The sequence below is a fragment of the Cherax quadricarinatus genome, chromosome 24, assembly GCF_038502225.1.
Source record: "Cherax quadricarinatus isolate ZL_2023a chromosome 24, ASM3850222v1, whole genome shotgun sequence".
Classification (NCBI taxonomy): Eukaryota; Metazoa; Arthropoda; class Malacostraca; order Decapoda; family Parastacidae; genus Cherax; species Cherax quadricarinatus.
Window position 1 is genome coordinate 21130107 of NC_091315.1, and position 27347 is coordinate 21157453.

The 27347-nt window shown below is 38.5% G+C and overlaps 1 protein-coding gene across 7 annotated transcripts in view; it reads left to right on the forward strand.

Annotated features, from left to right (window-relative positions):
* Window positions 1–27347, forward strand: part of dx (deltex E3 ubiquitin ligase) — a 207043-nt gene that overhangs the window by 114305 nt on the left and 65391 nt on the right. For all 7 annotated transcript variants that reach the window (XR_011392378.1, XM_070088246.1, XM_070088245.1 and 4 more), the window contains 2 exons: window positions 2508–2762; window positions 2897–3029. Coding sequence is in view for 6 of the 7 variants with exons in the window: in XM_070088246.1 (XP_069944347.1) it covers window positions 2508–2762; window positions 2897–3029 (388 nt within the window). In the remaining variant the exon portion in view is untranslated. The remainder of the gene's footprint in view (window positions 1–2507; window positions 2763–2896; window positions 3030–27347) is intronic.

The window sequence follows — 27347 nt, forward strand, 5'->3', positions numbered from 1 at the left end:
AATTCCAGGAGTACATAGAGGCTGAAGGACTGAAACCTGAACAAGTGTTCAATTGTGACGAAACAGGCCTCTTTTGGAAGAAAATGCCAAAGAGAACCTTCATTACACAGGAGGAAAAGGCAATGCCAGGACACAAGCCTATGAAAGACAGGCTGATGCTAATGTTCTGTGCATTACTAGTGTACCATTCTGAAAATCCCAGAGTGTTCAGGAAAAACAATATTATGAAGAGTAAATTGTGTGTGTTTTGGAAATCTAATAGTAAGGCATGGGTCACAAGGGAAATTTTCGTAGAGTGGTTCAATGAAGTGCTTGGCCCTAGTGTGAAGAATTACCTCCTGGAAAAGAAATTGGATCTCAAGTGCCTGCTAATAATGGACAATGCACCTGCTCATCCTCCAAACTTGGATGACCTAATTTTCGAGGAGTTTGGGTTCATCACAGTAAAGTTCTTGCCCCCGAATACCACACCTCTCCTCCAGCCCATGGACCAGCAGGTCATTGCAAACTTTAAAAAACTCTTCACCAAAGCAATGTTTCACAGGTGCTTGACTGTGACCACAGACACTCACTTGACCCTAAGGGAATTTTGGAGAGAACACTTCAGCATCCTCCATTGCATAACCCTTATAGGTATGGCTTGGGAGGGAGTGACTACCAGGACTTTGAACTCTGCCCGGAGAAAATTGTGGCCAGATTGTGTCGACAGATGGGATTTTGAAGGGTTTGGGACTGACCCTGATGAGCCTATGTCTGTTGTAAAATCAATTGTGGCACTGGGGAGTTCCATGGGGTTGGATGTGAGTTTGGAGGATGTGGAAGAATTGGTGGAAGACCACAACAAAGAGCTCACCACTGAGGAGCTGCAAGAGCTTCAGCAGGAAGAGCAACAGATTGCAGCTCAGAATCTTGCTGCAGAGGAGGAGGAAGAGAGATGGAAGATGGTGCCTTCTTCAGAAATTAAAGAGATTTTTGATATGTGGGATAAGATGGAAAGCTTTATGGAGAAACATCACCCTGATAAGGTTGTTGCAAGCCATGTTGGCAACATGTACAGTGACAAAGTCTTGGCCCATTTTAGGGAAGTTTTAAAGAGACACCAGAAGCAGAGCTCTCTGGACAGTTATTTTGCGAGACAGGACTCCAGTGACTCTCAAGGTGGTCCTAGTGGCATTGAGAAACAAAGAAGAGAAGCAACCCCAGAAAAGCAATTGGTGCCATAGGTGTTGCTGGAAGGAGATTCCCCTTCCAAACTATAAACAATCCAATCTCTCTCCTCCTCCAGTCTCCCATACACTAAGAAGAATCTCCAATAAAGGTAAGTGTTATGCTGTTAATGTTTCATTCATCATTTCCCATTGTATTGTTTATGTACTACATGTATATTTCATGTAAAAAATTTTTTTGTTTTAACCCTTTATGGTGCAAACCGCAAAATATGTGGGTCTGAGCATGTGTTTTTCTGCGCGTGTCATCCTACTCGTGCCGTGCATCTAGATTTCCATTCTTTATTTCTTACCAATCACAAGCCTTCCCTGAGTCGCTTCAGCTAAGTGAAAAGTAGTCAAGAAAAAGAAAGGTATTAGGATCAAGGTGATGCCTGTTGAACAAGAACAATTATACCACATCATCATTTTATTGCTTCATATGCAAAATAAATCTATGCATAAAGAAGGATAAAAATGGCTTCATACCCTTCCATTCTAGCAATTAGTAATATACAATGACTGTTCTTTCTCAGGGAATTCAGGAATATGGGACTTGAAAATTTTATCCCTTAGCAATGTGTCAATTTAGCAATTTGGTTTCTTTTTATATTTTTCTAATACATAAAAAAGGTTTGGATACAAGTTCCATTTATGTTTTTTATATTGTCTGTTTGTATAATAAATTAAAAAAATAGTTATTTGCTGTTTTATTAACCATTGCAAGTTTGCAACATCCAAATTTATACTCCCTTAAATGGGCAGCCCATAATAAATTAGGGTTTCACTGACTAGCAATTGCTTGAAAACTAACCATCAGAATTCCATTTATATGGGCTCAATGACCTTATATTGAGTTACTCTATCCACTATAGGAAGTTCAGTTCGAATTTCTAAATTTATGGCCATTTGCTCCATGAAGGGTTAATACTTCTGGGTGTCAGGAACGGATTAATTGTATTTACATTATTTCTTATGGGGAAAATTGATTCACAAATCGTAGATTTCATTAATAGTAGCAGCTCCAGGAACGGATTAACTACGAAAAACGAGGGACCACTGTATTGATAAACTCACTTGTGTATTTATTATATATCCCTCAGACTTTTAGTGCAATGAACCCTCAGCATAGCTGACTAATGGGAAGGGGGGGATTGTCTTAGAGCCAGAAATTCTGCTGGAATGGATAAATAGTATTTCTCTTAATTTCAGTGAAGAAAATTCATTTGATATACAAGCAAATTGAGTTATGAGCTCAGACACGGAATGAATTAAACTCACATAAACATCTATCATTTGCAGAGTTCCTCTCAACAGCAGAGCCACTTCTTGCCAATCACTGCAGCTCAGCCAGGTTCAGACTTAGGTCTGCAGTATAACAGTGTCAAGCGGAAATATACTGGCAAGCCAGCATCACCTGGCCACTCTCATATGGCCTCATCTGGAGATGGTGGCAATGACAGTACAATGCCGAACACTCGTTATCACAGCCAGCACCATCACTCAGATTACAAACCACAACATCGTTCTAGAGCACCAATTGCTGCAGAGGATCAGGTAGGAATTTTCTTCCCTTGTCTACTTCTACTAGCATTGTATGTGTATGTATTCTTAGTCTGGTGGTTACCAGAGTTTGTGTGTAGTACAGTATCCTTTCATTTTCAGACTTAAATATTACCTTAATATTACAGTTGTTGGTTCAGCACACCAATGTGGTACAGTCGCCACCGGATGAGATGTGTTCAATTTGTATGTGGAGCTTACAGGAGCCATCTGGATTCTCTGATGAGGATGAGGCTGTTGGTGTTGCTTCACGTATGGCAGGTAGAGTGTTACTGATTGTTTAGTTCTTGATACAAGATAATAAACACTTCACTAATGTTTATTGTTTCATATCATTTAATGAGCACACTTTAAGTGTGCCTGTTAGCTGGACCTGAGCTTTGAAGGTGAGAAGTACAGTGCCTGCATTCTGAAAGAGGGTTGCTGATGTTGCATGTAAGAGGTTCACTACAATTTTGATGTCTTTTATCATCCTACCATGTTGGGAAATGGCCAGTGTAGCAGATAAAAAAACTTCCTTAGTGGCTAACGCGACGGGCTGGAGTTTTGAGACTCTATGACCGCGGGTTCAATCCCGGCCAGGGGTATGGTTTCCTTAATGTTCATTAATATATTTAGCTAGTGTTTTAAGTATCTCCATGTACTTACAGAGTAGAGCTCTACCTGTGGTAGCTTGTTGTCAGTGTTTAATTTGTTGTAATTTTTCAAAGTGTCCAGTAGAACTTATTGTCCCAACTTGGAGTTATTGTCCTAACTTGGAGTCCTTTCCAGCAGTCTGCCATGATATTTATGAAGAAATACTTTGTCATCCTTTTGTAGCATCTTGTTACCCTTCTTGAGGGCACCGAAAGATCGTTTTATCTATTTTCTTGTATCCTTATTAGGTATCATTTTAATCTCCTGTTTGCCAATGGAGTTATTTAAATTTGTGTTTTGTTTTTATAGTTTGTCCCTTACTTCTAGAAGTCAGTTTATAGTGTGTCTTTTGCCCTTTTTTTTATTTTATTGCTATACTTCTAGTTCTAACAACAATTAACCCCTTCAGGGTCCAAGGCCAAAATCTGAAGTGGTGCTCCAGTGTCCAAGAAATTTTGAAAAAAACAAAAATTATTTTTTCTTACAGAATTAAAGAGCATGTTTTTGTGAAGGTAATAAGACAAAAAAAAAAATTCTGATCAGTACTTACCGAGATACAGTGCCAAGAAGTTTGTCAAAAATGATGTGGTGGCGGCAACATCGACGAATTCCACATACGCGCATTACAATATTTTGCGGTTTTTATAGTTTTTTCTTTTCTTTTCCAATTTTTTTCTATTCCTACTAACATTTGGGGCCTGAGAGACCAGTACTGTATATAATGTATATATATATAAACTCACTGTATTGAACACAATAACTGCACTAAAGTTATTATCATATTATTGTTTATCACTGTTGTTTATTACAATAAACATGCACAAATCTTGTATAATACTAATGTTCTATCATATATTTACATATTTACAATCACTGGACATGGTTTTAGAACTGCTGGAGCTTGTGGAACTCCTTGAAACAAGGCACCATGCACAGAGGCACCTTACATTCCTCACACATAAACCGAGTGTCTTTGCGTCTTTGTTGCCATCGTTTTGTTTGTGCACAGATGATGCATCTCTTCTGAGCAAATTTCTTCTGAGTTGAAGGAAGTTGTATTATGAAATGATCACCTTCCCTCCTCAAACGCTTGGGTATATCCTGAGTAATTCGAGGACCTTGTTGTATAGCAGGTGTTCTTACCTGGTACTTCATTATGAGTTGTCTGACAACAGACAAACAAAATTCACCATACAGTGGTCTGTTGCCAGTCTTTATTTGGTACATATTATATGCATTGAGCATTGAAATGTCCATGAGATGGAAGAAAAGTTTCATGTACCACTTGTAACTCTTACGAACACAGTCAACAAAACCAATCTGCATGTCACATTTGTCAACCAAGCGCATGTTTTGTGTATAATCAATCACTGTCGCTGGTTTTCGAATACGTTCATTAGTCACTCAATCAACTTTGCCACTGTCTTGCATTTCATTATGGTGAATGGTTGTCAACAATGTGACATCTCGTTTGTCATGCCACCGTAATGCCATGATGTCATTGGCAGTAAACACCTGCATGTCATCACCACGAGCACCTGCGTTGAGCCTGGGCATGTGTTTACGATTAGAACGCACTGTGCCACACACATCTGTATTGTTCACTCGAATGAAATCACTGAGTAATGGGCTTGTGTACCAGTTATCGGTATATAATGTATGCTCCTTACCAAGATAAGGTGCCATCATGTTTCTCACTACATCACCTGAGATACCCAATAACATCTTGGTATCTTTCAATGTTTTACTACCCGTGTATACAACAATATCCAACACCAGGCCACTGTCACAATCACAGAGTACAAACAGTTTTATACCAAAGCGTTTCCTCTTGCTCGGTATATACTGCTTGAATGACAGTCTGCCTTTGAACAAAATCAAAGACTCGTCAATTACAAGATTCTTGAATGGATAAAAGTATATCCTGAACTTTTGTTTGAGATACATGAAAACATTTCTAATCTTGTATAACCTGTCACTTCTGTCAGGCCTGGTTTTGTCAGAGAAGTGCAACATACGTAAGAGTAAGATAAAACCTGTTCACTGGTATGATTTCACTGAAGGCCGATCTGTGGACCAGTATGCTTTTATATTATGCTTACAGACATGAGGCATAAGCATTATTGTTGCAAAAAGCAAATACATTTCTGCAACAGTCGTCTCTTTCCACCTGTGTAGTCTTGACTGTGGTGATATGATCGTATTTGCCATGGTGTACTCAAAATACTTATTACTTTCCCTGACAATAGTTTCCATCAATGGCTGGTCAAAGAATAATTCAAAGAATTCCAGTTCATTTTCCGTGGTTCCAAGGGGACAAGTAGGTAGAATTCCACTTTGAGAGTCATCAAAGTGGTGAGGCTTGGGAACAAAATTGGGATTTTGCTGCCAATCCCACATACGGTTTGCTGGTGGATACTGGACATCATAGGCTGGTTGTGCGGGTGGTTGTGGTTGTGGTGGGCTGGTGGCTGACGCTCCGCTTTGTCCTTGAACTGACGAGTCAGCAGCGTGGGTCCCACCCTGGGCTGGTGAGTCATGCATGGCGGTGCCACTACCATCACCACTAACACCATCCACTGATGCCTGTGGTCTATCCATGACAAGTGTAGCCACATCATCCTCACTATCACTACCTAAAACCGGTGTAGGGCCACAGGATGTACTCCGGGATGTACTCTGTCCCCTGGGCACAGCATAGGGTACACTACCCGAGCGCATGCGGCGGCGAACATACCGACGCTTCACTGGTGAATATGATTCCTCACTGTCACTACTCGAATGATCGTCGAGCACAATAAAATCACAATCCACGTCACTATCATCATCATTACTGAAGTCAGAGGCCTGGCCACGCGAAAATATTAGTTTTCTCTTGCGTTGAGGAACAACCGACCGTGAGTCACGAGTGCCCACACCAGAGGTAGAAGGTTGAGGATCTTCAGGGTTTTCTGCACTATTATCGATATCCTGGTCATTCTTTTCGGTCACTAATTTATCAAAGCCGTAGAATTCGTCTTCATTTCCACTTCCATCAGTGTCAGAACTATCAGATAGGAAGAGGAGAGTCCCAATTTTCCGGGGAGTGAGAGCTGACTTGCGACGAGGCATGGTGAACAAGGGTAACTGAGCCAGCGTTCCCACAATGCTATGCGGGTGCCTAGATTTTTTGTTTATGGCGCACACCCACCACGCAGACCCGTTCTCTCACATGTAGGCCTATGAGCGTTTTTGCGCTAAATTTGACGGCTCTAGAAATTTGGCGTAGATCTACGGTTTGGACACTCAAAGTGAAGTCGTAGATCTACGGGACGGACCCTGAAAGGGTTAAAGGGCTACTTTCAGGACATTTATTAAAATACTCCAGGTGCTATTGACTACCTCAGGTGCTACTGATTTTGTTTTTAATACATTCTTTTATTATTATATTCACTAGCTCCTTTATTTTAGCTGTAAATATCTACTGTAGTTCATAAACTCACATTTGTTAAAATAATTAAGGTGCTATTAGATGCTTAAGTGTATAACTGAATTATCTATTCTGTAATAATCCCTTTTTCTTTTAAATTTTTACAAGTTTTAGAATAATTTCAGAGTCTTTTTCATAAGTCTAGTTGTAGATTCAATATAACTCTTAGATTATTTTACTCAGAAACTCTAGTTTGTAAAATTACTCTCATCCTATGATTACAGGCATAGATCCTGATGTAAACTTTTTACTAAATGAATTACACGAATCAAACAGCAACTGTAATTACTATACAGCAGACCAATCAAAGACATTACTCAGTGCAAACAATAACATAACAAAACAAATAACAAAATTCGTAACTCGTTTATTTACTGTCAGATTTTCTCCAGTTTTGGTGCACAAGACAAAGTGTTCTCACTCTTTCTTGAAAATGTTTATCAAAAATATACCTCAAACAACAACTTAGAAAAGACTGATTTACTGAAAATGCCCTGTGGGGTGATGTCATTCTTATATGGGGCTACGTAAGGTTGTTTGGACACTTGGTGCCGAGAGAACAATGCTAATACTTATATTGACCGTAATATTTCCTCTAAAATACCTTACCGTTATTTCACAAAAAAATAAAGTTTGTTAGTTTCTGGAATATTGCAAAAAAATCTGCCCTTTACTCCCACATAACTCCCAAAGTATTTGGAATATTTCCAAAAATTCTACGGTCAAAATAAGAGAAATCATTATTTTACAATGTCTGTGAATATTATTCCATTTAATTAAGTAATAAAGGAAGCACTTCGAATTATAGGTGAATAAGTTACTTCCGAGATATCGGCCGGGAACGCCGGCCGGCTCCCATCTCAAAAAAAAAAAAAAAATAGCAAAAATCGCGTTTGTTTGGGTGTATTTCTTAGTAAACTGATGTTCTAGTGCAGTTATCCTCTTCAAAACACCGTTTTCTCTTACTCAGAGACCAAAGAATACAACATGGAGAGGAGTAACTCAATATTTATCGAAATATTCCCGATAATCTTTCGTCATATTATGGCCTATTTTATTCAGTCTAGAGTATATAACATGTTTGTATGTTATTTATAGTGTTTATTATATTATATTAGATCAATTCTGATAGACAAATAAGCCGTAGAGTTGATATGTAAGCGTAATAATGGGCGATTCCTGCTGGTACCTCAGGAGCGGGAACACTGCTGAGCGTTCCCGTGTGGTTCCCGGTTGTCTCTAAGTCCATGGATAAGCCCCACCTACTTTTTTATGATGCCAAATAGTCAGTTATTATATTAGAAAGAATAATGCAAGAAAAGGCGATAAAAAACAAGGAAACAACTCCAAAAAATATATGGGCTGTGAGCAGACTCGCTACCAACATTGCCGTCACCATACCTGATATAAATGACTATAATTTCTTGTAGAAACGTCGTAGAACATTCTTTCTGGTACCATTGTGTTGCCAAAGAGTTGAGCTATTTTTCAGTATATATAACTCAATTTCCATATTTTTTCGATTTTTGGGTGAGCGCGCGCGGAAAATTGCCCTATAGCCCCCTTAACTACAATGTCAGATCCTTGAGCAAACATTATGAAGACCTCACAGCATTACTCAGTTCCCTTCATTCCAATATATCAATCATCACACTCACAGAAACCTGGCTTAAGCTTGATATTACAGATTTCTATACCATTTCTGGCTACATGGCCATACACAACTGTAGAACAGACCAGCAAGGGGGACGAACAGCTATATACTACTCAAATCAACTCGAATGTATCAATAAATCTTGCACAAGAGACGAACATGGAGAATATATCATAGCCAAATTTAAATCAAAAGACCTGCAAAAAACCCTTCACAGTTATAAACATCTACAGAGTACCACAGTCAAACATTTACCACTTTAGTGAAAAACTAGGAAACATGATTACTGATGCACACATGAATAAAGACCACCTACTACTAACAGGAGATTTCAACATAAACATACTACATGACCAGGACCCACAAGTAACCGAATTCACAAACACAATGAGTAACTGCCTGTTGCTACCAGCAATATCTAAACCTACAAGAATCACCAAGACAAGCAATTCCTTAACCCTTTGACTGTTTCAGGCCCCTCTCTGAAACTGTCATTCTATGTTGCTCAATTTTTGAAAAAAAAAAAAATTATTTTTTCTTATGAAATGATAGAGAATCTTTTCCCGATGGTAATGACACCAAAAGTTCGAAATTTGGTCGAAAACTCATGGAATTATGCTCCCGCGAATTTAGCGGTCTCGGCGACATATGCGTAGCGGCGATTTCGCCGACTTTGAGCCCTATTTTCAGCCAATTCCATTGTTCCAGTTGACCAAACTCATAGCTATTTCTTTATAACTCCATTTTATCTATCAGCTGAGTACAAGAAATCTCCCATTTACTAATTTGGACTACCCAATATGGTGGTCAGAAATTGGCAATTTGGCCAATTTCACGCAAACTAAAAAAGATGCCAATTTCAAAATAGGGTCCAGAATAAACAAGGTAGACATTCGTGGCACTAAAATAACATATGCTCTGTTCATTAGTCACATCTCTAGGCCCCTCTTACATTATTATTGCTTTCTATTTTGATTTTTTATTCATACAAAAAAATACAAAATTTACTGTTATGCAGACTACTGCATTATTGTAAAAATGGTATAAATATCAGTGCACTAGTGAAAGAATATTAGATCCCCAGTTGACGTGTATTGGACATGTGGTCTGATTTATTTACTCCTGAACATTGGTAAAAATCGAACATTTCCGCTACTTTGAGCTCAGTTTCAAGGTCGTTTTCATCGTCAAAGTAATGAAAATCATCTCTATTTCTGTAATATGTTTCCCATCTTATCACCTAAGACCATGAAAACACGAATACAACGATAAATACTATACGAAAATACACCTCAAAGTCAGCGTTTTATTCCAAAAAAACGATCAGAGTTTTTTTTTTCTCATTATGCAATGTGTGCTGCAGGATTTTTTTTATGTGGTGCACACTGACCACACAGACCCATTCTCTCACATGTGGGCCTACCAGCTTTCTCCCGCTTGATTTGAAGCCGCTAGAATTATTGAGTATATATACGTCAGAAACATTGGCTCGTAAGACGTATTTATACGTCAAAAACAGTCAAAGGGTTAATAGACCACATCTGGACAAACACCATATCCCCTTTAAAATCAGGCATAATCACAGACAACACTACAGACCACTACCCAAGCTTTCTCATAACTAATCTGGGCAAACTACCACAAGACATTACTAAAGTAACCTTCAGACTACATAACGAGACAGCAGTTAACAACTTCATAGCAGCTATGAATAACATCGATTGGCAAAATGAGCTCAAAACATATACAGATATGAATGAATGTATAAATAATTTTCTAAAAAAAGCCCAAAGCCTCTATAACAAACATTGCCTCAAAAAACTAAACAGATCACAGCAAAGAGACTGAATAATCCCTGGCTAACACCAAGCATCCTCAAATCCATTAACACAAAGCACAAATATGAAAAACAGTATAGAATGGGTCAAATAACTAGAGAACAGTTGAAAAATTACTCATCAGCACTTACCAGCCTGATAAGAAGATCAAAAAAATTGTATTATGAAAATAGATTACATAACATCAAAGGTGATATGAAAAAAACCTGGAAAACTCTCTCTGAAATTCTTGGAACTAAAAAGTTATCCAAAAACAAAACAATCAAACTAACAAAATCAGATGAACCCCTACTCACCCTTACTGAAACAGCAAACGGACTCAGTGTTTTCTTTTCCACCATAGGAAAAAATCTAGTGAACAAAATACCAAGCACACACCCGTCCATCAGACTACCTCATAGGTACCTACCCAAATACCCTATTCCTAGCTCCAACCAACCCCATAGAAGTTACGCTCATCATAAACAAAAAAGCTTCTAAAGTATTGTCACCAATTATTGCAATGCTCTTTAACAAATCCATTGAATCATCTACCTTCTCAACAATCCTCAAAATAGCGAGGGTCACTCCGATCCACAAAGGAGGTGACCTAGCTGACTTGAATAACTATAGACCAATATCTAACTTACTACTTCTCTCTAAAATCTTTGAAAAATTTATTCATAGACGGATCTATTCATACCTCGTCTCACACAACATATTAAACCCTTGTCAGTTTGGATTCAGGAATAATAAAAGCACAAATGACACTATCATACACATGCTAGAACTAATATATACCGCACTCGAAAAGAAAGAAGTCCCACTGGGCATTTTCATTGATTTAAGTAAAGCTTTTGATACAGTCGACCATGAACTGCTGTACTCCAAATTAACGCACTATGGTATCAGAGGCCACTCCCTCAACTACCTAAAATCATATCTTAGTAACAGAACTCAATATGTGTATGCAAATGATGCAAACTCTTCCACCCAACCAATCACAGTAGGAGTCCCACAAGGAAGTGTCCTTGGACCACTCCTCTTTCTCATCTACATCAATGATCTACCAAATGCATCACAGCTACTCAAACCCATATTATTTGCTGATGACACTACATATGTCTTTTCCCACCCAAACACAGTCATACTAGCAAACACAGTCAATGCCAAATTGCAGAAAATATCTGCCTGGATGATGACTAATAAACTTACTCTGAATAATGGTAAAACCTATTTCATTCAGTTTGGTAACAAAGCTGCAAATTATCCAATTAACATAACGCTAAATGGATCATCAGTCACAAGACTCACAGAGGGAAAATTCCTAGGTATCCACCTTGACAGTAGCCTTAAGTTCCAGACACACATACAACAAATCACCAAGAAAATCTCCAAGACTGTAGGCATACTATCAAAGGTAAGGTACTACATTCCACAGTCAGCTCTCCTGACACTGTACCATTCACTTGTATACCCTTATCTTACATATGGAATTTGTGCATGGGGATCAGCAACATCCGCAACATCCAATCACCTAAAACCCCTAATAACCCAGCAAAAGGCAGCAGTAAGAATGATAACAAATTCCCACTCCTGCCAGCATACTCCAGATTCAAAAGTCTGAATCTGCTCACCGTTAAGAACATCCATACTTATTCATGTACCTACTACATACACAGAACAATACACGCAAATATAAACCCTCCACTCAAACTTCTCCTCACCAACCTAAACAGGACACATGACCACAACACAAGACACAGATCTCTTTTTGATATACCTCATGTCCATATCACACTGTGTAAAACTCTATGCACATAAAGGGCCCCAAAATATGGAATTCATTACCAGAAGATATTAAAGTAACCCCATCTGAAAATCAGTTTAAGACTCTTCTCAAAAGCCACTTAATCACCCTAGACTAAATGCTAAATACTCAGTACACACATACTCACATATGTACTCCCACATCATAACTTCAGCAATCACTTGGAACCTTTTATCCATTGTTGACAGGAATATAATTGAATCATTGTTTTCCCAAAAAGCATCTTAGAATACACGAATATATCTTTTGTCTTATACACATTTGATTCACTTATAATTAATAATCTATTGTTCAACTATGAAATAATTACTATCCTACTGTACAACTGTGATATAATCCTTAGTGTTAAATAGTCTGTAAGCCAATAATGTTAAGTTGGCCTATAATGCCTAGGCATAATAGAGGCTCTCTTTGCATTGCAACCCATTATTTTAAATACAAAATTTCAATGTACTGTTTGCAAAGACATAAAATAAATAAATAAAATAAAGTTTAGATGCTACATATCCCAGTTTTGGTTTACCATATGTTGTGAATGGCATTTTCACATTCTACCATGCATCTGAGATGGCTGTTGTGAAGTTTGCCAGTACACCTACCATCCGACTTACGACCTGCTCGACGTACGTCCACTCGACTTGTGACTGTGCATCTGGCAGCTGGGCTGGGCCGGCTGATGCACACCGCTGTACAATATTTGACGATACTTGCGGCAGCAATGCGCCATGCGGGCAGCATTAGTTTGAGCAACCCTGCCCTATCAGCAGCATCATACTGTATTAACTGTACTAACTGGACAGTAAATTTCACCATGGCCCCTAAGATGAAGTCTGAATCTTGGACTGGAGATTGTGGCAGGAAAGGCTCTTACTCTCGAACTCTCTATTTGTTTTCACTGTTGCACATAAACCTGTCTGTATCTGTCTGCCTGTATATCTGTGTCTGTCTGTATCTCTCTCTGTGTCTTTATCTGTCTTTCTGTCTACCTGTGTGTCTGTCTTTCTGTCTACCTGTGTCTGTCTTTGTCTACCTGTGTGTCTGTCTTTCTGTCTACCTGTGTGTGTGTGTCTGTCTTTCTGTCTACCTCTGTGTCTGTCTACCTGTGTGTGTGTGTCTGTCTTTCTGTCTACCTCTGTGTCTGTCTTTGTCTACCTGTGTGTCTTTCTACCTGTGTGTCTGTTTTTCTGTCTACCTGTGTGTCTGTCTTTCTGTGTACTTGTGTGTCTGTCTTTCTGTTTACCTGTGTGTCTGTCTTTGTCTACCTGTGTGTCTGTCTTTGTCTACCTGTGTGTCTGTCTTTGTCTACCTGTGTGTCTTTGTCTACCTGTGTGTCTGTCTTTGTCTACCTGTGTGTCTGTCTTTGTTTACCTTTGTGTCTGTCTTTTTCTACCTGTGTGTCTGTCTTTCTGTTTACCTGTGTGTCTGTCTTTCTGTCTACCTGTGTGTCTTTCTGTCTGCTTGTCTGTCTCAGAGCTGCTCATTAAGAGTGTAATTGGTCTTGAAGACGCCATATTAATAATGATAGTAACACAATAATAATCACTGAGGTGCATTAAATGTGTATAAAACGTTAATATAGACATTTTGCTTAATCCAGCTTTTTTTTTTTTTTTTTTCAAAATTATATAATAAAAATGCTTCATTACATAAATTAACAAATATGAGATTTTTTCTGGTTGGCTTGACGGAGTGAACAAAAACCATCCGTGTCCGGACTGGTAACAACAACAACAACAACTAATTTGTTTACAAAACTCGCGAACTTTCTACACTCATTCTCTCTCTCGTTTATTCATTTAATCTTGTTTACTCACCTCTCACTCTACTTTAAGACTACATATATTTTAAGGTAAGTAATGAGTGAACACGATTATTATATTATAGTTTAATAATAATAATATTAATATTAGTACATACGTACGAGGATAGTGAGGCTCAAGTTAGAGTATGTAGGAAAGAGGGAGATTATTTCCCAGTAAAAGTAGGCCTTAGACAAGGATGTGTGATGTCACCGTGGTTGTTTAATATATTTATAGATGGAGTTCTGAGAGAAGTAAATGCGAGGGTCTTGGCAAGAAGTGTGGAGTTAACCCCTTGACTGTCGCAACCCCCAATCCTGAGGTGTCTCCTGGTGTCGCAAAATTTAAAAAAAAAAATTATTTTTTCTTATGAAATGATACAGAATCTTTTCCCAATTGTAATGACACCAAAAAAACGAAATTTGATGGAAAACTGACAGAATTATGCTCTCGCGAAGTTAGCAACCTCGGCGATATTTACAAATCGGCGATTTCGCCCGCTTTGAGCCCTATTTTCGGCTAATTCCGTTGCTCCAGTCGACCAAGCTCATAGCTATTTCTTTAGAACTCCATTTTTTCTATCGACTGAGCACAAGAAACTGCCCATTTACCGATTTCAACTACCCAATAATGTGGTCAGAAATTTGCACTTCGGCCAATTTCATGAAAATTAAAAAATATGGCAATTTCAAAATAAGGTCCAGAATGAACAATGCAGACATTCCTGGCTCTAAAATAACATTTTCTTTGTTCATCAGTCACATCTCCAGGCCCCTCTGATATTACTCTTGCTTTCTATTTTGAATTTTTATTCAAACAAAAAATAGAAGACTTACTATTATGCAGACTACTGCAATACTGTAATAATTGTATAAATAACATCAACCCATTCATGACTGCATGTTAGAATGGCTAGTTGGACATTTATTGGACAATGACATCATTTGTTTACTTTTGAACATTGGCAAAAATCAAACATTTCCCCTACTTTGAGCTCCATTTCCAGGTTCTTGTTATAGTAAAATCAATAAAAATCACCTCTATTTCTATAGTATGTTTTCCATTCTATCAAATGAGATTAAGAAAACGAGAATACAACCATAAATACTATACGAAAATAGACCACAAAGTCGGCATTTTAATTAAAAAAACGGTCGGAGTTTTTTTTCTCATTATGCACTGCGTGCTCCAGGATTTTTTTTATATGGTGCACACTGACCACACAGACCCATTCTCTCACATGTGGGCCTACCAGCTTTCTCCTGCTTGATTTGAAGCCGCTAGAATTTACGAGTATATATATGCGAAACAAAGCTGAAGGGGGTAGGAGAGTTTCAGTGGGGGGAAATAAATGGGATTAAATCTGGAGTATCTGAGAGAGTTAGAGCAAAGGAAGGGGTAGCAGTAATGTTAAATGATCAGTTATGGAAGGAGAAAAGAGAATATGAATGTGTAAATTCAAGAATTATGTGGATTAAAGTAAAGGTTGGATGCGAGAAGTGGGTCATAATAAGCGTGTATGCACCTGGAGAAGAGAGGAATGCAGAGGAGAGAGAGAGATTTTGGGAGATGTTAAGTGAATGTATAGGAGCCTTTGAACCAAGTGAGAGAGTAATTGTGGTAGGGGACCTGAATGCTAAAGTAGGAGAAACTTTTAGAGAGGGTGTGGTAGGTAAGTTTGGGGTGCCAGGTGTAAATGATAATGGGAGCCCTTTGATTGAACTTTGTATAGAAAGGGGTTTAGTTATAGGTAATACATATTTTAAGAAAAAGAGGATAAATAAGTATACAAGATATGATGTAGGGCGAAATGACAGTAGTTTGTTGGATTATGTATTGGTAGATAAAAGACTGTTGAGTAGACTTCAGGATGTACATGTTTATAGAGGGGCCACAGATATATCAGATCACTTTCTAGTTGTAGCTACACTGAGAGTAAAAGGTAGATGGGATACAAGGAGAATAGAAGCATCAGGGAAGAGAGAGGTGAAGGTTTATAAACTAAAAGAGGAGGCAGTTAGGGTAAGATATAAACAGCTATTGGAGGATAGATAAGCTAATGAGAGCATAGGCAATGGGGTCGAAGAGGTATGGGGTAGGTTTAAAAATGTAGTGTTAGAGTGTTCAGCAGAAGTTTGTGGTTACAGGAAAGTGGGTGCAGGAGGGAAGAGGAGCGATTGGTGGAATGATGATGTAAAGAGAGTAGTAAGGGAGAAAAAGTTAGCATATGAGAAGTTTTTACAAAGTAGAAGTGATGCACGGAGGGAAGAGTATATGGAGAAAAAGAGAGAGGTTAAGAGAGTGGTGAAGCAATGTAAAAAGAGAGCAAATGAGAGAGTGGGTGAGATGTTAACAAATTTTGTTGAAAATAAGAAAAAGTTTTGGAGTGAGATTAACAAGTTAAGAAAGCCTAGAGAACAAATGGATTTGTCAGTTAAAAATAGGAGAGGAGAGTTATTAAATGGAGAGTTAGAGGTATTGGGAAGATGGAGGGAATATTTTGAGGAATTGTTAAATGTTGATGAAGATAGGGAAGCTGTGATTTCGTGTATAGGGCAAGGAGGAATAACATCTTGTAGGAGTGAGGAAGAGCCAGTTGTGAGTGTGGGGGAAGTTCATGAGGCAGTAGGTAAAATGAAAGGAGGTAAGGCAGCTGGGATTGATGGGATAAAGATAGAAATGTTAAAAGCAGGTGGGGATATAGTTTTGGAGTGGTTGGTGCAATTATTTAATAAATGTATGGAAGAGGGTAAGGTACCTAGGGATTGGCAGAGAGCATGCATAGTTCCTTTGTATAAATGCAAAGGGGATAAAAGAGAGTGCAAAAATTATAGGGGGATAAGTCTGTTGAGTATACCTGGTAAAGTGTATGGTAGAGTTATAATTAAAAGAATTAAGAGTAAGACGGAAAATAGGATAGCAGATGAACAAGGAGGCTTTAGGAAAGGTAGGGAGTGTGTGGACCAGGTGTTTACAGTGAAACATATAAGTGAACAGTATTTAGATAAGGCTAAAGAGGTCTTTGTGGCATTTATGGATTTGGAAAAGGCGTATGACAGGGTGGATAGGGGGGCAATGTGGCAGATGTTGCAAGTGTATGGTGTAGGAGGTAGGTTACTGAAAGCAGTGAAGAGTTTTTATGAGGATAGTGAGGCTCAAGTTAGAGTATGTAGGAAAGAGGGAAATTTTTTCCCAGTAAAAGTAGGCCTTAGACAAGGATGTGTGATGTCACCGTGGTTGTTTAATATATTTATAGATGGGGTTGTAAGAGAAGTAAATGCGAGGGTCTTGGCAAGAGGCGTGGAGTTAAAAGATAAAGAATCACACACAAAGTGGGAGTTGTCACAGCTGCTCTTTGCTGATGACACTGTGCTCTTGGGAGATTCTGAAGAGAAGTTGCAGAGATTGGTGGATGAATTTGGTAGGGTGTGCAAAAGAAGAAAATTAAAGGTGAATACAGGAAAGAGTAAGGTTATGAGGATAACAAAAAGATTAGGTGATGAAAGATTGGATATCAGATTGGAGGGAGAGAGTATGGAGGAGGTGAATGTATTCAGATATTTGGGAGTGGACGTGTCAGCAGATGGGTCTATGAAAGATGAGGTGAATCATAGAATTGATGAGGGGAAAAGGGTGAGCGGTGCACTTAGGAGTCTGTGGAGACAAAGAACTTTGTCCTTGGAGGCAAAGAGGGGAATGTATGAGAGTATAGTTTTACCAACGCTCTTATATGGGTGTGAAGCATGGGTGATGAATGTTGCAGCGAGGAGAAGGCTGGAGGCAGTGGAGATGTCATGTCTGAGGGCAATGTGTGGTGTGAATATAATGCAGAGAATTCGTAGTTTGGAAGTTAGGAGGAGGTGCATGATTACCAAAACTGTTGTCCAGAGGGCTGAGGAAGGGTTGTTGAGGTGGTTCGGACATGTAGAGAGAATGGAGCGAAACAGAATGACTTCAAGAGTGTATCAGTCTGTAGTGGAAGGAAGGCGGGGTAGGGGTCGGCCTAGGAAAGGTTGGAGGGAGGGGGTAAAGGAGGTTTTGTGTGCGAGGGGCTTGGACTTCCAGCAGGCATGCGTGAGCGTGTTTGATAGGAGTGAATGGAGACAAATGGTTTTTAATACTTGACGTGCTGTTGGAGTGTGAGCAAAGTAACATTTATGAAGGGATTCAGGGAAACCGGCAGGCCGGACTTGAGTCCTGGAGATGGGAAGTACAGTGCCTGCACTCTGAAGGAGGGGTGTTAATGTTGCAGTTTAAAAACTGTAGTGTAAAGCACCCTTCTGGCAAGACAGTGATGGAGTGAATGATGGTGAAATTTTTGTTTTTCGGGCCACCCTGCCTTGGTGGGAATCGGCCAGTGTGTTAATAAAAAAAAATAAAAAAAAGCATACGTATTATTGTAATAATAATAATAATTTTTTTTTTTTTTTTTTCAACAAGTGGGCCGTCTCCCACCGAGGCAGGGTGACCCAAAAAAGAAAGAAAATCCCCAAAAAGAAATTACTTTCATCATCATTCAACACTTTCACCACACTCGCACATTATCACTGTTTTTGCAGAGGTGCTCAGTGAGTGTAAAACGAAAGCCTGTGATTGTTTTACGTGATGGTAGGATTGCTGATGTCTTTTGTCTGTCTCATAAATATGCAAGATTACAGGCATGTCTTGCTACTTCTACTTACACTTAGGTCACACTACACATACATGTACACATTTATTTATACACACTCATCTGAGTTTTCTTTGATTTTATCTTAATAGTTCTTGGTCTTATTAATTTTCCTTTTATATCCATGGGGAAGTGGAATAAGAATCTTTCCTCCGTAAGCCATGCGTGTTGTAAAAGTCAACTAAAATGCCGGGAACAATGGGCTAGTAATCCCTTTTCCTGTAAAGATTACTAAAAAGAATAAGAAGAAGAAAATTGTCAAAGTGGGAAGTCTGAATGTGCGTGGATGTTGTGCAGATGATAAGAAAGAGATGATTGTGGATGTTATGAATGAGAAGAAGCTGGATGTCCTGGCTTTAAGTGAAACAAAGCTGAAGGGGGTGGGAAAGTTTCAGTGGAGAGGAATAAATGGGATTAGGTCAGGGGTTTCAAATAGAGTTAGAGCTAAAGAAGGAGTAGCAATAATGTTGAAGGATAAGCTATGGCAGGAAAAGAGGGACTATAAATGTATTAATTCAAGGATTATGTGGAGTAAAATAAAGATTGGATGTGAAAAGTGGGTTATAATAAGCGTGTATGCACCTGGAGAAGAGAGAAGTGTAGAGGAGAGAGAGAGATTTTGGGAAATGTTGAGTGAATGCGTGGGGAGTTTTGAATCAAGTGTGAGAGTAATGGTGGTTGGGGATTTCAATGCTAAAGTGGGTAAAAATGTTATGGAGGGAGTAGTAGGTAAATTTGGGGTGCCAGGGGTAAATGTAAATGGGGAGCCTTTAATTGAGCTATGTGTAGAAAGAAATTTGGTAATAAGTAATACATATTTTATGAAAAAGAGGATAAATAAATATACAAGGTATGATGTAGCACGTAATGAAAGTAGTTTATTAGATTATGTATTGGTGGATAAAAGGTTGATGGGTAGGCTCCAGGATGTACATGTTTATATGGGGCAACTGATATATCGGATCATTATTTAGTTGTAGCTACAGTTAGAGTAAGAGGTAGATGGGAAAAGAGGAAGGTGGCAACAACAAGTAAGAGGGAGGTAAAAGTGTATAAACTAAGGGAGGAGGAAGTTCGGGTGAGATATAAGCGACTATTGGCAGAAAGGTGGGCTAGTGCAAAGATGAGTAGTGGGGGGGTTGAAGAGGGTTGGAATAGTTTTAAAAATGCAGTATTAGAATGTGGGGCAGAAGTTTGTGGTTATAGGAGGGTGGGGGCAGGAGGAAAGAGGAGTGATTGGTGGAATGATGAAGTAAAGGGTGTGATAAAAGAGAAAAAGGTAGCTTATGAGAGGTTTTTACAAAGCAGAAGTGTTATAAGAAGAACAGAGTATATGGAGAGTAAAAGAAAGGTAAAGAGAGTGGTGAGAGAGTGCAAAAGGAGAGCAGATGATAGAGTGGGAGAGGCACTGTCAAGAAATTTTAATGAAAATAAGAAAAAATTTTGGAGTGAGTTAAACAAGTTAAGAAAGCCTAGGGAAAATATGGATTTGTCAGTTAAAAACAGAGTAGGGGAGTTAGTAGATGGGGAGATGGAGGTATTGGGTAGATGGCGAGAATATTTTGAGGAACTTTTAAACGTTAAGGAAGAAACAGAGGCAGTAATTTCATGCACTGGTCAGGGAGGTATACCATCTTTTAGGAGTGAAGAAGAGCAGAATGTAAGTGTGGGGGAGGTACGTGAGGCATTACGTAAAATGAAAGGGGGTAAAGCAGCTGGAACTGATGGGATCATGACAGAAATGTTAAAAGCAGGGGGGGATATAGTGTTGGAGTGGTTGGTACTTTTGTTTAATAAAAGTATGAAAGAGGGGAAGGTACCTAGGGATTGGCGGAGAGCATGTATAGTCCCTTTATATAAAGGGAAAGGGGACAAAAGAGACTGTAAAAATTATAGAGGAATAAGCTTACTGAGTATACCAGGAAAAGTGTACAGTAGGGTTATAATTGAAAGAATTAGAGGTAAGACAGAATGTAGGATTGTGGATGAACAAGGAGGTTTCAGAGTAGGTAGGGGATGTGTAGATCAGGTGTTTACATTGAAGCATATATGTGAACAGTATTTAGATAAAGATAGGGAAGTTTTTATTGCATTTATGGATTTAGAAAAGGCATATGATAGAGTGGATAGAGGAGCAATGTGGCAGATGTTGCAAGTATATGGAATAGGTGGTAAGTTATTAAATGCTGTAAAGAGTTTTTATGAGGATAGTGAGGCTCAGGTTAGGGTGTGTAGAAGAGAGGGAGACTACTTCCCGGTAAAAGTAGGTCTTAGACAGGGATGTGTAATGTCACCATGGTTGTTTAATATATTTATAGATGGGGTTGTAAAGGAAGTAAATGCTAGGGTGTTTGGGAGAGGGGTGGGATTAAATTATGGGGAATCAAATTCAAAATGGGAATTGACACAGTTACTTTTTGCTGATGATACTGTGCTTATGGTAGATTCTAAAGAAAAATTGCAAAGGTTAGTGGATGAGTTTGGGAATGTGTGTAAAGGTAGAACGTTGAAAGTGAACATAGAAAAGAGTAAGATGATGAGGGTGTCAAATGATTTAGATAAAGAAAAATTGGATATCAAATTGGGGAGGAGGAGTATGGAAGAAGTGGATGTTTTCAGATACTTGGGAGTTGACGTGTCGGCGGATGGATTTATGAAGGATGAGGTTAATTTATAGAATTGATGAGGGAAAAAAGGTGAGTGGTGCGTTGAGGTATATGTGGAGTCAAAAAACGTTATCTATGGAGGCAAAGAAGGGAATGTATGAAAGTATAGTAGTACCAACACTCTTATATGGGTGTGAAGCTTGGGTGGTAAATGCAGCAGCGAGGAGACGGTTGGAGGCAGTGGAGATGTCCTGTTTAAGGGCAATGTGTGGTGTAAATATTATGCAGAAAATTCGGAGTGTGGAAATTAGGAGAAGGTGTGGAGTTAATAAAAGTATTAGTCAGAGGGCAGAAGAGGGGTTGTTGAGGTGGTTTGGTCATTTAGAGAGAATGGATCAAAGTAGAATGACATGGAAAGCATATAAATCTATAGGGGAAGGAAGGCGGGGTAGGGGTCATCCTCGAAAGGGTTGGAGAGAGGGGGTAAAGGAGGTTTTGTGGGCAAGGGGCTTGGACTTCCAGCAAGCGTGCGTGAGCGTGTTAGATAGGAGTGAATAGAGACGAATGGTACTTGGGACCTGACGATCTGTTGGAGTGTGAGCAGGGTAATATTTATTGAAGGGATTCAGGGAAACCGGTTATTTTCATATAGTCGGACTTGAGTCCTGGAAATGGGAAGTACAATGCCTAATAATAATAATATTAATATTATTATTAATTTAGGGAACTGGAGCACAGATCAACTGTATTGCACTTTGTCTGATTGCATAAGTAATCATACTATGATTTGTATGATTACATAAGTAATCATACTATGTATGATTACTTATGTGTACCTGTGTGAGAGAGAGAGAGAGAGAGATCTGGAATTCATTACCTGTGAATATAAAAGAAACACTGTTTATAAATTCAAGTCTCTTCTCAAAAATCACTTACTCACCCACAACTAAATAAATACTGAATAATTGTATCTCATAAATTGTATCTCGTATATGTCTCATTATTGTATCTCACAAATGTCAACCTGTGACCCAATCAAACTTTGTTACTATTTAACCTCATTACCTAACAGAATACTCCATTCTACTGATTACATAGCAACACAGTAAATGACCATATGACCTGTCTGTGTAATACTCATTTGTACTAAATTGTTATCTGTTTTACAATAATTTTTGTACCACTGAATATACCATTGCTTAGTTAATCTTAAGTTAATTTTAAGCCTGCCCATAATGCTCTGCATGGCTAGCTTTGGCATGCTGCACTTGAAAAATTGTATTCCTTGTACTTTTCTGTATCATGTTCAAATTAAATAAATAAATAAATAAATACAGTGGAAACTCAAAAATCAAACTTAATCCGTTCCAGGATCTAGTTCTAAATTCGAAAAATCTGAAATTCGAAGCAATATGTCCCATAAGAAATAATGGAAATACAATTAATCCGTTCCAGAAACCCAAAAATATTCACAAAAAAAATACATTTTATAGAGATTAATTACAGTTTTACATACAACAAATGCTATAGTCTTTAATTATGTATAGTAATATAAAATAACATTTTTACTTACCTTTATTGAAGATTGGTGATGGCATCTAGAAGATAGGGAGGAGGAGAGAGGGAGTTGGGGTTATTGTTTGGAAGGAGAATTCCCCTCCATGAGGACTTCCGGTATCAAAGCCCTCTCTGGGGTTGCTTCCCTTCTCTGTATTTTAATGCCACTAGGACCAGCTTGAGAGTCATTGGACCCCAGTCTCACAAAATAACTGTCTACAGTCCTCTGTTTCTGTCTCACAAAATAACTATCCACAGTCGTCTGTTTCTGTCTCACAAAATAACTGTCCACAATCATCTTTTTGTCTCACAAAATAACTTCTCAGTCGTCTGTTTCTGTCTCACAAAATAACTGTCCACAGTCGTCTGTTCCTGCCTCACAAAATAACTGTCCACAATCGTCTGTTTGTCTCACAAAATAACTCCACAGTTGTCTGTTTCTGTCTCACAAAATAACTGTCCACAGTCGTCTGTTTCCGTCTCACAAAATAACTGTCCACAGTCCTCTGTACATCCTGTCAAGCTCAACAAGTCTCACTCCAATCTCATACTTCTGTATTATTTCCTTCTTCACATCTATGGTGTTTCTCACTTTCTTTACCCATGGCAGCTTATTTCACAGCCCCACAAGCACTAAACACAATTAAATAATCGTAAAATGTGTGAATGAGATCGCAGGTTAGTGTTCACTCAAGCATAAACAAAGCTAGACTGCTCACGGCGCCTGCAAGGGGACGCAGACAGAGCGGGCCAGCAGACAGGTCCCGTACCTGGCGGTCCAAAAATAGGGGCGCGTTCGATAATAGGGACACAGTTTGTCCGAAAAAATGGTCTTATTTTCGAAACGTTCGATATGTGATACGTTCGATATTTGAGGTTCCACTGTAAATAAATAAATACTGATTGTACAGCAATGCATGCAACCATATGACCTGTTTTTGTAATACAGTGGACCCCCGGTTAACGATTTTAATCCGTGCAAGAGGGGTAATTGTTATGCGAAATAATCGTTATGTGAATGAATTTTCCCCATAAGAAATAATGGAAATAAAATTAATCCGTGCAAGACACCCAAAAGTATGAAAAAAAAATTTTTTTACCACATGAAATATTAATTTTAATACACACAAACTGAAAAAGGCATGCACACTTACATGACACTTACTTTTATTGAAGATCTGGTGATGATTGATGGGATGGGAGGAGGGGAGAGCATTATCTTCTTACTGTTTAGAAGGGGAATCCCCTTCCATTACGACTTGAGGTAGCAAGTCCTTTTCCGGGGTTACTTCCCTTCTTCTTTTAATGCCACTAGGACCAGCTTGAGAGTCACTGGACCTCTGTCGCACAACAAATCTGTCCATAGAGCTCTGTACCTCCCGTTCCTTTACGATTTGTCTAAAATGGGCCACAACATTGTCATTGAAATAGTCACCAGCACGGCTTGCAACAGCTGTGTCAGGGTGATTTTCATCCATAAAGGTTTGCAGTTCAACCCACTGTGCACACATTTCCTTAATCTTTGAAGTAGGCACAATGGATTCCACAACTGGCATAGGCTTCTCAGGGTTAGCCCCAAACCCTTCAAAATCTTTCTTAATTTCCATACTAATTCTCACCCTTTTTACCACAGGGTTGGCACTAGAAGCTTTCTTGGGGCCCATGGTCACTTATTTTCCAGAAACAGCACCGAAAACACTGTAATAATACGAAATATTCCGAGTGTATGCTTGGATGTTACCGCGGAGGCTGGCTGGTAAACAATGGGACGGGCGGCACATGTGAGGCTGGCTGAGGGCACATTGGACGCGTCTCGGACGAAAATCGGTGAGCGGGTTTTTAATCGGTATGCGCGGCAAAAATTTTGCGATAAAAGTAAGCGGTATGCGGAAAAATCGCTATGTGATGCCATCGTTATGCGGGGGTCCACTGTACTTATTTGTGCTTAATTGTTATCTGTTTACAATAATGTTTTACCACTGAATACTTCATTGCTTAGTTAATCTTAAGTTAATTTTAAGCCTGCCCGTAATGCTATGCATTCAAGTGGCTTTGGCATGCTGCATTTAACTGTACGTATTCTTTTGTACTTCTCTGTATCATGTTCAAATTAAAAAATAAATAAATAAATAAATAAATAAATACAGATACCGATACAGATAGAGACAGCCACATTCAATCAGCCATCCTGCCGGATACGTATTACACGTGTTCCAGAGTTGTTTCTCTTTACTTAGGGTATAGGTTATAGGACATTATGGCAGGATGACACTACCAGTGGTATTCTCCCATTCCACTGTGTCGACAATACTTAAAGATAACAGTAACATACAATACTGTATGAGATGTAAAATTTACAGTACAGTTCACTATCATGTATACATATTATGCAGTACATAAATAATTAAAATATATTAATGGAAGTAAATTATGGTAAAAAGAAAGAAGTAATGATTGTACATTACATTACAGTACTATGTAGGTAGTTTATGCAGGAAAGGTTTGACATTATGCCCTACCCAGTATATCGGCAATTTTCAAAGGTTCGACTTACGTCCATTTTGACTTACGACCGGTTGGTCGGAACCAAGCTTGGTCGTTAGTCAGATGGTACCTGTATATTGTATGAATTTCCTACTACAATTGTGATCTGGTTATGAATTGTAGTTTTGAACTATTAGTATCATGATAACATCAGAAGTTCAAAACTCTTCTTTCTTCAGGCAGTAATAAGAAATATTGCTAGAACTAGGTATAGTGGACCCCCGAGTTTCATGATTAATCCGTTCCAGAGAGCCTTCCGAAAGTCGAAATTCATGAAACTCGAAACCATTTTCCCCATAATAAATAATGGAAATAAAATTAATCCGTTCCAGACACCCAAAAATATTAAAATAAAATGTTTCTTTCAAATTAAATAAAGATTTACATACTGAAAACAATCAGAAATCAAGTACATGCATATAAAAAATAATAACATTACACTTACCTTTATTGAAGACTTCTGGGTGGATGGAAGACGGGAGGAGGGGATAAGAGGAAGGTGTACACTTTTGTTTGGAAGGAGAATCTCCTTCCATTAGGACTTCAGGTAGCAAGTCCTTTTCTGGGTTAATTCCCTTATTCTTTTAACCCTTTGACTGTCGCAGGCCCCTTTCTGAAACTGTCAGTCTATGTCGATAAATTTTTGAAAAAAAAAAAAATTTTTTTTTCTTGTGAAATGATAGAGAATCTTTTCCCGATGGTAAAGACACCAAAAGTATGAAATTTGGTCGAAAACTCACAGAATTACGCTCCCGCGAAGTTAGCGGTCTCGGCGACATATATGTATCGGCGATTTTGCCGACTTTGAGCCCTGTTTATAGCCAGTTCCGTTGTTCCAGTCAACCAAACTCATACCTATTTCTTTAGAACTCCATTTTATCTATCAGTTGAGTACAAGAAACCGCCCATTTACCGATTTGAACTACCCAATAAAGTGGTCAGAAATTGGCAATTTGGCCAGTTTCACACAAATTAAAAAAGATGCCAATTTCAAAATAGGGTCCAGAATAAACAATGTATACATTCTTGGCACTAAAATAACATTTCCTTTGTTCATTAGTCGCGTCTCTAGGCCCCTCTTATATTACTATTGCTTTCTATTTTGATTTTTTATTCATACAAAAAAAATACAAAATTTACTGGTATGCAGACTACTGCATTATTGTAAAAATGGTATAAATAATATGAATGCACTAGTGAAAGAATATTAGACTCCCCAGTTGACATGTATTGGACTTGTGGTGTGATTTGCTTACTCCTGAACATTGGTAAAAATTTAACGTTTCCGCTACTTTGAGCTCAATTTCAAGGTCATTTTCATCATGAAAGTAATCAAAATCATCTCTATTTCTGTAATATGTTTTCCATTTTATCACTTGAGACCATGAAAACGAGAATACAACGATAAATACTATACGAAAATACACCTCAAAGTCGGCGTTTTAATAAAAAAAATGGTCAGTTTTTTTTTTCTCATTACGCACTGCGTGCTGCAGGATTTTTTTTTATGTGGTGCACACTGACCACACAGACCCATTCTCTCACATGTGGGCCTACCAGCTTTCTCCCGCTAGATTTGAGGCCGCTAGAATTTACGCGTATTAATACTGTCTCATAAACACGCTAGATAACAGGGATATCTTGCTACTCCTACTAACACTTTGGTCACACTTCACAGACATGCACATGCATATATATATACATACATCTAGGTTTTTCTCCTTTTTCTAAATAGTTCTTGTTCTTCTTTATTTCTTCTATTGTCCATGGGGAAGTGGAAAAGAATCTTTCCTCCGTAAGCCATGCGTGTCGTATGAGGCGACTAAAATGCCGGGAGCGATGGGCTAGTAACTCCTTCTCCTGTAGACATTTACTAAAAAAGAGAAGAAGAAAAACTTTATAAAACTGGGATGCTTGAATGTGCGTGGATGTAGTGTGGATGACAAGAAACGGATGATTGCTGATGTTATGAATGAAAAGAAGTTGGATGTCCTGGC